The following is an 11,633-nucleotide window of genomic DNA, read 5'->3' as shown; positions in this document are numbered from 1 at the left end:
CGGGGGCGAACTACAAATCCCGGCAGGCCGCGGGGCGCGCGCGCAGTGAGCGCGTTGGCGGCGGCCGGAGGGCGCCTGCGCACAGGTGGCCGTGGCGGGAAGCGCGGCGCTGAGGTAACGGTCGCCTTGGGTTTCCCTTTCTGGGGCTGCTGTTCGTGAGGGGGCTGGGGCCGGGCCGGCGGGGGTGGCCTCGGAGGGCACCTGCGGCGCTCCGCAGCGTGGGGAGGGGAAGGCGGACTGGGGCTGTCCGGCCGCTGGTAGCTGTGGTGGTGAGGCGAAAGGGCGCTCACTCAATGCCTGCCTCTCCACCAGGCCTGGGTTAGCTGAGGGAGAGCAGCAGTCTGCCCCGGCTGCTGGGCCTGCGGCTCCCTCCTCCCGTAGCCTACCCTTGCACCCCAACCGCACGCCTGGCAAACGTGTGCCCACCCCTGCCCCCGGGTCTGTAACCGAGCGGGCCTCATGGTGGGGCTGCCCGGGGCTGGGTGGGCAGGCCCGCTGAGGCAGTGGGGCAGGCTGGCGTCTAGTAGGGCTTCTTGTTCAGAATGACTTATCCCTGAGGGAATGAGAGGGAAGCCCTGCACAAGCACAGGCTATCCAGTGCTATCTGGGTTTTTCAGGCACCTGGTGCCTATGCAGAAAGGTTGTCTGTCTGCTGGGGGCACTTGCTGGTCACCAATATTAAGCCAGCTCTTTCACAGATTGATTTGCCAAAAACTCTGACTTTCTGTTACAACCCTGTTTCCTACTAATTCCCTCCCCAGTGCTGAAGCTTGTTGTTCGTTTGGTCCAGTGTAGCTCTGTGGGCTTGTGCTTTAAACTGGGTTGCTAAATGTAAATCTCCTTTTTTGTCCCCATGCTCTTAAATTCCCAAAAGAGGGTGGTATATTTTTAACCTGGATAGGTTCAATGATTTAGCTTACAAACTGCAAGGAACCAAGGAAGAGAGGTTGGGGGCAGAGAATGGGCAAGTGTGCAAAGTCCTAAAAGTGATATAGCTGTCAAAGCCCTGCATTATTAAGCTGTAACCAGAAAAAAGAGAAAGTGGTTATTCTGACCAAGAAGATAGGTTACTGTTGCCTTTCTACATCAAATAGTAATACATCTTCCCAGAGAAAAGCCATTTTTGACATTAACTTAAAATTATACCTTCATCAGTGGGTTTGCTTTCCTCAAATTAGGGACACAGGGCACCAGATCTGTAACTATGTTTAGTAGTGTTCTTTCTTATTATCTCTGAAGTAAACTAGTGCTTTTGTTTGCTTGATAGGTGACTGTGGAGAAAAAGCTATACTGATTATTGTCTGAAACCATAGTTGGACGAAGGTTTTTATGGATGTGAACATTTTCTTAAGTAACCCTTTTTGTTTCCCTCACTTAGGCCACTCATTCCTATCCTGGAAAAACTTCCTCAGTTGTGTTAGTGCAGTTGTTGGAGCTGCAAAGTCAACTAGCTTGGGAAACTTAAGAGAAGTCCTCCTTCTTTTTTGTTTGTGTTTTTTTTTTCCCAGGTTTTTACTTGTGTTCAGTTCTCCAATGTGGCTCATCATGCAATACTTGAAGCAATTCCACCAGTCTTCGAACACAAACCATTTGAGAGAGAAGGGAGATGCTTCCTCAGAGAGAAATACCAATTGAATTCTGTTCTTTATGTACAAGAGTAGATCCAGACCACTCCAACTCCATTTCTTTCTTGTAAATGTAAGTTATTTGCACAGAAATGCCACTGTGATTTATTGAAAAACATGTGATTCTTTATTCTGCTAGATACAAGCATTCTTTATTTCTTAGCAATCCTAGAACCTCTTTCCTTTTGTACAACAGCACAGCAGCTAACAAACTCTCCCTTTCCTGGTGGTTCAGTTCATAGAGTGCACAGATATTTCCACAGATACTACTCCAGAACAATATAGGCTGTTAATTTAAAATTCATACTAGATGTTACTGAAACACTGCATCAGTGTGATAGTAAATTAGCTCTAGGGCTCGTAATATTGCATATTTTAATAGCCCCATGATTCAAAACACTGATCTGGTATAAATTTATTCCTTAAACAATATTGAGGGGGCAGCTTACTACAAGTGAACTTTATGCTGAATCAGGTATCATCTTGCTTCCTGCAGCTGACACAAAGGCAGTATAAACTTTTTCTTTTGTGCTCTGGCTAATGTAACAGATACAGAGTCATTGACCCAGCGTTTATTCTGTTCTGATTAATACACTGGGTAAGCATATTAATGGTCATCAAACAATAGCCTGAGAAACTACAAGCTTCGATATTATTACATTGGAATAAGAGTATTTTTTTTCCCGTTTTATTTTAAATCACAGCTTCAGCAGCTCTATTTAGAGGTAAACCCCAAGAAAGGAGAGATTAATTTTTCTGCACTGCTTTTTATGATAAAATACGGTGAAGCAATTTGCTTGTGGTATTAAAGCCTGACCTTTACGTATCCCTTTGCTGCTTTTACTGTTTTTCGTTACCTCTTGCAGCAAACTGACACCTGTTGTAATGTGCTAACATCGTTCATTATTTCTTTTTCAGCATTATTTCTTTTTTCACCTGATGTCTGTCAGGTAACTGATCCCATTCCAATACTGAAAAATCTATTAAAAAATGTGGTAGTCTTCTGAGAAGAATGAGTTGCTGTAAATGCTGGCATAGCAGCTTTGCAGAACTGAGCTGCTTTGTGATAGTCAAATGACAAAACTTGGGGAGCTTCTTAAAAATAAATTTATTAGAACAATTGGTAGTAATAGTGAAGACATACAAAATTCACTGACTGAAAACCCAAGGAGAACTGAAAAATTGAAACATGTATACTTCATAAAAAGTACCTCTTTATGCTGTTACAAATTTCTAGCAAGCTGTAGAAACAGCTTTTTGACATAGTATAAGAAATGAGAGGTAACATAAAATTTGGTTATGTTTCACCTAAATTTGTAAAACTTCCTCACATGTCCATGAAATTAAGCTGGGCAGAACTTAAGTTGCAGAACACAGACAGTCCAATTTCTTGCTGCTGCGTAACCTGTCTAAAGCAGGTTGTTCTATTTTTTGGCAAAGCTTGCATACTTTTGTGGCAATAAAATGGTTGAAATTGCCTGGTTTGTCCTTTCATAATGCACCTGACTGCACTTTTCTCATGTGCAGGCAGGAGAGTAGTTTTGACAGGAATCTGAAGGTCAGAGGACGCTCAGAGGGTCATGTCCATTCTTGCTGTTGAATACTGGAAAATGAGAAAACAAGTGCAACTCCACCTAGCCCCGTTCTGCTGGATGAGGAAAGATTTAGATTTGGTTCAATATTAAGTATAATGTAATGATTAAAAAAGGCAAGTGACACATTCGAAGTATCTTAAACGGTACGGTTTCCCTTGTAAGGTAGCTTGCTTTATAGCTAATCAGACTGTAAAAAGTCGGTAGCAGAATTAACTAGTTGGCACTTTCATTATTTTCCTCATTTACTCTCTTGTGGACCATGAAGCAGTTTTAAAATCATTAACTATTTTGATTGATATGCATTGTAATTATAGGAAACCCATACTAAAGACTGAGTGAGACTATCTGACAACAGTATGGCAAATTTGGCTGTAGGGCAGCTGATACTGGGTCAGAAATGCCACCACTACGTGACACAAAGTTCTGATCCCACCTAATTGTGTTTTCCTGGTTCAGATTTGCTTTTGACGGGTTAATTTTGTATCAGGTTACAGAACAGTTATTATTTGCCCAAACCATACAAAGTCAGCTTGAAAATGTAAAGCCAGTAAAGAAAAAAGCAGTGTATCTGCTTACTTCTGATTAAACTTCTACAGCTGGAGGGTTTTGTCCTTCACAGATGAAGAACAATATTTATGGAAACCGAGTCCAAGGTCTCTGCCTCTTGTTACAAGATACCTTGATCTAATCAGCTGCAGCTGATACAGCCCCAATTTTGCAAACTGTTCTGTGTGAGATGCCTGCACCCACACGTTGGTGTCACTGCAGTTCTGCATGAGCACAGGATCTGTCCATACAAAATAACTCCTCCTACTATGTTTTTGTTTTCTGTGGTGCCTATGATTTGGGCAGTGTATGAAGTGCTGTGTAAGAAGTGTGGGGAAAGAAAAGAGTAACATTAAAGTATTTTCAGGAACAAAATGCCTGATATTAGTTGGCAATGTGTGTAGCCTGTATTCTTTGTTTGCAGTGGATGGAAGGGAACTTTGTAATGGTAAGCAGATAACTTTTAGTAGGAGAATAGGGCCTCAGTTCTGCAAGTATTTAGTGTTGATTTAAATGCCACTATTCAAGTGTTTGCATTTTATCCAAGTGCATAAACTTTCCTAGGACTTAGCGCTGCAGTTACAATGCAGTTTTGAAAGCTATGCTGTGAACAGTAATTCTGGTATACAGTTTTTGCTTTTAAACTTCCTAAGTGTCTTAGAACACAACTATGTTTGAAACTCAGTTTAGAAAAATACTTTTATATTTTACTCTAATCTTTAAAAGATTTATTTGAATCTGAAGATACTTGCAGTACATCTGGTTTCTCTTTGGCTTTCCCAGTCTCGAGTCTCCCAATTTCAGAATGCATATACTGCTGCTGTCTGCTTTGTCCTAGGCATGCAAAAGAAAAACGTTTTTATTCTCCAAAAGGTACTTTGTCCCCACAATCCCCATAAGTTGGGCATCCACTATAAACTTATATGTTTTTAATACCTCACAACAATGGATTTGTTTCATTCTCTTCTGCATAGCCTTATTTTTTTTACTTCTCCCTCCCTCTTTTGGGGCGTTGTTTGTTGCAGATCAGTTTTTTGTGTCTACTTTCATGACGGTTCTGATAATGTTGCTATAAGAGCATCCTCTGCTGCAGCTTTTGCTACTTGCAACATCTTTATGTGTTTGCCCTGTTTCAGATTTTGCGGACCAGCACTGGTTCTTTTCAGGATCACTTCCTCTTTTCATTGCTTATTGGTTCTTTCTCTCATTGTATTATTTATGTAAAGGAGTTTTGGTGGCATAAAGTGTATGAAGACACTTTATGACCATAGCAGTTCTTTGTTTGGCAAAGGGCAAAAATAGGTTGATGGTAGAGTTTTATGACTCTGGAAATCACAAATTTCTTTTTCCACAGGGGGAAAATATGGTAACCTGCAGACTGTTCCTAACAGAAGAAAGAAAACTCTAATTACTCACAAATGCTTCTTGTCAGAATGAAATTCCTACAGCTACTGTCCAGGGAACCGGGGAAACTGGAAATGCTTTTTCGAATACCTTTTTGCCAAAAGCAATTCCCATATATGTGTCTGGCTACCTCCGCGTGTCTTTATAGTAAGAAGAAAAAAGTGAACAGTTATGAACAAGTTGACCAAGAAAAATACAAGAACTTGGTCTACTCTGTTACATCTTACAAAACCAGTGCCCAAACACCAGAGACAATATTTGAAGAAGACAATTTGTTATATGGGCCACCGAATAAACACAGACCTCCAGTTAAAGCTGGAACAAAAACTCCCAAGAACTGGGTTCCTTTAATAAACCCCAACAAGAGAATTCCCCTCCTCAATGGTGATTCAAACCTCCCCATCAAAATCGCTTTACAAAAAACGAAAATGCCCAGCGTTACCCGTATTCTTCAACAGACTATTTCTCCACAGCAAGCCTTTTATCTAGAAAGATGGAAGGAGAAAATGATACTGGAACTTGGAAAAGATGGTTTTGCAGAGTATACTAAAAGTGAGTCTAACCACAGTGTGATTGCAAAGTAGAAGTAATAGAAGTCTCTTTAACAGCTGGCTGGGACGTGCTAGCATAGCTGCAGTATCTGGCCCTACAAGTCAAGTGTTTTGGAAATCCATTAATTTGTTACCATTTCAAGGGGCAAGAGCATATTATGAATGCACCTGTTATCGATGAATCTAAGCCCTGATCTTTGTTCTAGGACCACTAAAATGGATTCAGAAGTGGGTGGGAAACAAGAATTAGACTGTAGACGTTCTTTGCTCTATCCTATCTGCCTCTCCTTTATTTCTCTATTTGCTAGTATCTATTTACAAGTAGGTATTTTCCAGCTGATGTTATTGAGCCATTTGCAGATACAAAGCTACTTTGTAACGAATTGGAAATAAGCGTTCTGAAATCATATCAGCTTGAGTGTTTAAAAACCTATGTATCTTGCTGTTGAAGTTCTTCAGTAACTATTTAGTTTACACAGTATATATAGCCTCTTCCATGAAATTGCCATGCATTTAGAGGCTTTCGTTTCCTAAGACCTAGAAAGGTGACTTGCTCCAAGCTGTAGGACTGAGGGGGATCTGGGAGGACCTGGGGGGTAGTAGGTAGCCTCTTGTAGCAAGGTTGATAAATACCCGAACATTCCTTACATGAATTATTATGCTTTTTATAACCGAATATCCTGTGTTTATGCTTTTTGAGTTACTAAGCACTTCAGTGAATAAGGTGGCTTAACAAACTTTACATAACTATTTAAATTGATCTTTCTTGGAATCATTTCTGAGATAAGCCCTTGCCCCTATAACTGTGCCCACTCATTTCAGGAGGAGGTTAGTTCCATTCAAATGAACCAATACGGCCGAAGAAGCAAATGCAGGAAAAGCAGCCTAAAATAATATTTTTAATTCATAGAAATTCACAAATGCCTTTGAATAAACAATAAGTTAAAAATCATATTTTGGTGAGACCAAAAAAGTAAAGTAAGCATTAATATAAGAGATACTAATTTCACTGTAGACACTTAATTTATTTTTCTGTCTCATTCCCTTCTCCTCCCCACATCCTCAAGCTTTCAGTACAAAAACCAGGACTGGTTTAAGAGCTATGTTGTGTAATATCTAGAATACAAGTCCATGGGGTGTTATGAGTAGTGTCTAAAATGTGGGGGTTTTTTCACATTTTTTTTTAGATCTTTTCCTCCAAGGAGAGCTCTTTCATGCAGCTTTGGAATCTATATTCCTGTCTGAAGAGATGGCAGCTAAGGAGCAGAGAGAAGATGTTGTTATTTCCGGCTACTTATCAAGTGTGCAACATGTCTTAAAAGATATCAGTGAAGTGAAAGCTCTGGAAAGTGCAGTTCAGCATGAGACTCTTCAGTATCTGGGCCTGGTAGACTGCGTGGCTAAGTATCGGTGAGGTACTGGTTCTCTAAGAAACCTGGTAATGCCAGTGGTGCTCCGTGGCGTGTGGGAGGCTGTGTCCCAAGCTGGAGCAGGTGTGTTGGTGAGCTGTTGGGGGGAGGCTGGACAGATCTCTAAGAGCAGCAAAATGGATGAGCTCAGAGGTGAACCTGATGACAAAAGTGCTGTTGTTGTGGAGAATTTCTTACTGGAGCAGGATATGAGTGGGACAGGGTTAAGTGCTCCTCAGCAGTTGCCAGGAACTGCAGCTATCTAATAACTGAGATATTAGTAAGTCTTGATTTTTGAGATCTAAACTACCAGTGTGGAAGAGACTTACTTAGACATATAATAGACATCATAATGAGCAGCATGACATCAGGGTGAAACAGGCTGAGAGTGATATGACTTTCTTTGCTGTCCCATCCCTTGTTTCTTACTATGACTAAACTTAAGTTTAGAACATTGTCCTATCTTGTTCTCTTATGCAGAGGCCAGTTGTGTGTGATTGACTGGAAAACTTCAGAGAAACCAAAGCCGTCCCTGAAGAATACTTTTGACAACCCATTACAGGTTGCAGCATATATTGGAGCCATAAATCATGATGCCAATTATGACTTCCAGGTCAGTAGGCCTGCTACCTGTCAAGACAAGCAGCAGCACCCACGTTATTTTCATTTTTCCCCACCTACTGCCTTTAGCACCTGCTGTCCAGCATGGAACTGTTGGTAGGACTTGTAACAAAGCAGCCAAGTCTTAGATCAGGTTAAGCTGACATATTGTGAAATAACTCCACTACTCTTGCTAATCCTGTTGCCTTTGCCTGTCAGCAGTATATTTTCAACGGTTTTAAGGAACTGCTCAGTGGGACAGAGGGATGCTCAGAGTCTTAGGAGGTCAGATGAAATCACAGTGACTTGGCATCTGGGCAACCCCCAGTGCTTTGTTCTGTGTGGTTTTTGCTTGTGTCAAGAGTAGGAAGAGAAAGGAGAAGTAGTAAAGCAAAAGAGCCCGCAAACAGGGAAATGGGGTGGGAGGGCGTTGCTTTCATCATGTGTTGCTATATCCCGCTAGCAAATGAGGGACTGAGTGATTTACTTAGAGTGTTTGGAAGCTGTACAGTGTTTCCTCAGAGGAAAGCAGTGTGTTGTCAATCACTTAATCAGAAGACAGTGGAATAATGTTTTTAAAGACTCCAAATGCAATTCTAGCTAGGCCTGCTTGGCCTGAAGGATTGTTATTTCAACACAAATCATTGAAGGGGGAAAATACAAAGCAGAAGAGAGCAGGGTAATTCGTAGGTTCTTCAGAGGACTTTCTAGAATATTATAAAGATAGTAAATGCAAGCACTTAACAGACATGGTCCTTACAGAGTGAAATATAGGCAGTAATTCTAGAATTCTGCTATTAGCCTCCTGTCCCCCACCACTTTCTCTTCACCCCAGTAGCTGTGTGGGGTTTGAATTTGAGCTGTTTTTCAAGTATGAAGGATGTCGGAACACACCTAAGTAACCATTTCCATTCAGACTGATGCTGGAGAATGGCATCAGTCTGGTTATATGACCCCAGGCAAAACTTCATCAGTCACTGGGAATTTTACCAGCATCTGCAAGGTTTAAATAGACCTTATCACTCTGATACTTGGAGTTTGAGTCCTCCAGTTTTCACCAAAGTCAGTCAGAGCTTTGAACTCTCAGCATTTGAATGTTAGTCTCCAAGCATTTTATGGTAAATTATTGCTCTTTTTGTTCCCCATTTCTTATTTAAGGTACTTATATGTTAAGGATGATGTTTTGCAGTGGGGTTTAGCGTTCAGAATTGCTGATTGAAGTTGCATGTTGATACTGAATTTCTGACAGCCTTCTGTTTTTAACCGTAGGTTAGCTGTGGACTCATTGTGGTTGCCTATAAGAATGGCTCCCCTGCGCATCCGCATTTCATGGATCCCGGTCTGTGCTCACAGTACTGGAATAAGTGGCTTTTGCGCCTTGAAGAGTACATGGACAGAAACTGACCCAAACTAAGCTACGTAGAGGCAAGTGGTCTGAGCACAGAGCCCAAAGCAAGAATCCTTTGTTTAAATCTTCCATTTGAACACATATTCTTTTTTGAGTAACTTTGGCTAATTTCTTAATATCAGGGTTTCCCCCCCACCCCCCTCAAAAAAAAGAAAGAAAAATTGGAGTGGGGAGTGTGTATTTGCTTACATTGTAGGTGACTTAAGTGGACCTGGCAGGACAAAGCTGAGTTAATTAATCTCTGTTTTTCCCCACAGATTTTATACAACCTGAGGTTGATAGGAAAGTTTCTATTATCAAGTAAAACTGATAATCAAATAAATCATCCTTCTTTTGTCATTTTTGGAAAAAAATAAAACCTGTTGCAGAACTGAGACTTTGAAAATGAAGTTGGTGAACTAAAGCAAAGCGACATCTGCATTGTCTGAGCTGAGAGAAATGCAAACGATAAACAAATGAATATAGTAGACTGGGTTTCAGTCAGCTTAGTTCTTGCTCGTCTCAAAGGTATCTATTAACAGGCTTTTTACTATTTGTGGTTTTTCTTACAGCAACAACTGGAAAAACTGCACTAAGAATTATAACCAAAGTTCTCGTAAGCACTTATTTAAAATACTAAGGCAAAGTGATCATTTAAAGAAGTGGCTTAGCAAAAGAGGAGCAGAATTGTAACCGATGCACTTAGAAATTTCCAGCAAATGTTCTGAAAGGTAGGAAGTTTGACGACTACTAGTGGCTTCTCCTGCAGGTTTCTGAACAGGCAGAACAGTTTTATGTTCAGTTTTATGCGCAGCATAAAAGAACTGTGAGAGAGTGTAAGCAGGCTTTGTACCTTAGGTTGTGAGGCTCCGTGCAGGCCAAGTCTGCAACTGTCTTGAGCTCTCCTGACTTCGCTGTGGGTCTGAGCCGACAAGGAGCCTACCCATGTGGAACGATCTCCAGTGTCAAGTTATAGTGTTTGCCAGTGCGAGTAAGCTTCTTTATAAAAGCAGGCTTGTGACTTTGAAGCCAGGCCTTCTGAGGAATGAAGAGCGGCTGATTGGGTTTTTTGGGGGTGGGGGTTCAAATAAGTTTGTGAATACATGTTCTAAAACAGAAGAGTTATTTTTGAAGCTTGTTTCTCTGTCTATAGACTTGATTTTTATGAATAAGCCTTGATGTTGTCAGGCGATACTGCTTTGTGTGTTGCACACCTGGAAAGCTTTTTTCCTCATTCTCTTTGTTTAATCTGAATTGTATGTATGAGTTTTTGTAGTAACGCTGCAGATTACAAATAAAAATATCACCAACCCATAAGCTTCAAGAAAATCAGCCAGAACCATACTTAAAAAAACCAATGGGCAGGCTTGCTGCTGAAGAAACTTAAACCTCTATAGTGCTTAATCTCTGCTCCTTCAGAGTGCTGAACTGTGGAAACCTGTGCAATTAAACTTAGTTGTAGTGGTACTTGCTTATTCAAACCTAGTCTGGTGATGGTATGATTACGCTGTGCTTAATTAGATTTCTATCTAAAAAGACAAACATGGAGACTGAGAAACTGGGTTCAGAGATGACTAACCACGACGACGCTGCGTGAGCGCTCAGAAGTTCTACCTGTTTTACAAGTATCTTCCCACATCACAGAATTTTAGCAAGTGGGTGGTTCAACGTCACTGAACACGGTCAGTTTTCTGTGAAAGATAGCTCCATGGATACAAAGAGGATGGGCACAAGCAAGAACTAAGATGCCCTGGGCAGAAGCACGAGGTGATAAAACCTGCTGAGTTCCCTGTGTTGATTGGGATTGGAGAAATCAAGAGAGCGTGGAACCAGTTGGGCAATGTTTGGGTGGGATTGCCGCCTTCATCAGTGCATCATACAGTCATTAGATGTCTCTGAACCATGTAAGATTTCAGCCTCATCCTACTTCCTAGGATGTAGATAAGGAGAAGTCTGGAGCCTGGGCAGTGCGGGCACCTGTTGGCTTCACCTGTGTGTGTTGGTTTAGCAAAAGCCTTGTGTCTGAGGAAGGCTGCCAGCTTCACTAGCAATGTTAGTTTGTAAACCTACCTTTAAGTCTCTGTGAGTCTGTACCATCAGAGAGCCAGGAGAAGGCAGGCAGCCTTCAAAGACAGTAGCAGTGGAAGTTACTGGTGTCTAGTACTTCTGAAAGTCTGGCTGCCTCGGGCATCCCTGTGTGAGCTCTGAACATTTCTGTAGAGGCACAAGCTAGTGCCAGTTTTGTCCCGTAACAGAACTGGCAGATGGCTGTTGCTGATGTCATGCAAACTCAAACCCACTTTGTGACCAGTTTAAACTAACTTGCCAGACTGTTAAATTGACATGCCTAAGGCATCTGCTATGGGGTGTATCTGTCCTCTGCAGAAAAACCAGCCAGACAATCAGTGCAGTTACTCCAGCTATAGCATCCAGCTTGTCAGAGCTTTGCTCTCCATCCAGAGCGGTTTTTCTTCTGTGTACTGTTACCTGCTTCTTTTCCCTGTAGCAGTGAACGC

The 11,633-nt window shown here is 41.6% G+C and overlaps 1 protein-coding gene across 2 annotated transcripts; it reads left to right on the top strand.

The window, feature by feature from the left end:
• The first annotated feature begins 70 nt into the window (after window positions 1-70).
• On the top strand, window positions 71-10,589 carry MGME1 (mitochondrial genome maintenance exonuclease 1). 2 transcript variants are annotated; one of them, XM_076334807.1, is made up of 7 exons: window positions 71-114; window positions 1,509-1,698; window positions 5,121-5,722; window positions 6,909-7,131; window positions 7,611-7,743; window positions 9,000-9,155; window positions 9,396-10,589. In XM_076334807.1, exons 3-6 carry the CDS (start codon window positions 5,185-5,187, stop codon window positions 9,132-9,134), a joined length of 1,029 nt encoding a protein of 342 aa, XP_076190922.1. In that variant the 5' UTR covers window positions 71-114; window positions 1,509-1,698; window positions 5,121-5,184; the 3' UTR covers window positions 9,135-9,155; window positions 9,396-10,589. The 2 variants fall into 2 exon arrangements, with proteins under 2 accessions (XP_076190922.1, XP_076190921.1); XM_076334806.1 differs by having other exon boundaries at window positions 9,000-10,589.
• Window positions 10,590-11,633: the final 1,044 nt, after the last annotated feature.

The sequence above is a fragment of the Aptenodytes patagonicus genome, chromosome 3 (genome assembly GCF_965638725.1).
Source record: "Aptenodytes patagonicus chromosome 3, bAptPat1.pri.cur, whole genome shotgun sequence".
NCBI classification, from domain to species: Eukaryota; Metazoa; Chordata; class Aves; order Sphenisciformes; family Spheniscidae; genus Aptenodytes; species Aptenodytes patagonicus.
The sequence above is the reverse complement of the archived record's forward strand: the minus strand, read 5'-3'. Positions and strand labels throughout refer to the sequence as shown.

Coding starts and splice junctions, on each gene's coding strand:
- MGME1 (XM_076334807.1), top strand. CDS start 5,185: ATGCTTCTTGTCAGAATGAAATTCCTACAGCTACTGTCCAGGGAACCG. Junction 5,723..6,908: donor TTTTGCAGAGTATACTAAAA/GTGAGTCTAACC, acceptor ATTTTTTTTTAG/ATCTTTTCCTCCAAGGAGAG. Junction 7,132..7,610: donor GACTGCGTGGCTAAGTATCG/GTGAGGTACTGG, acceptor TCTCTTATGCAG/AGGCCAGTTGTGTGTGATTG.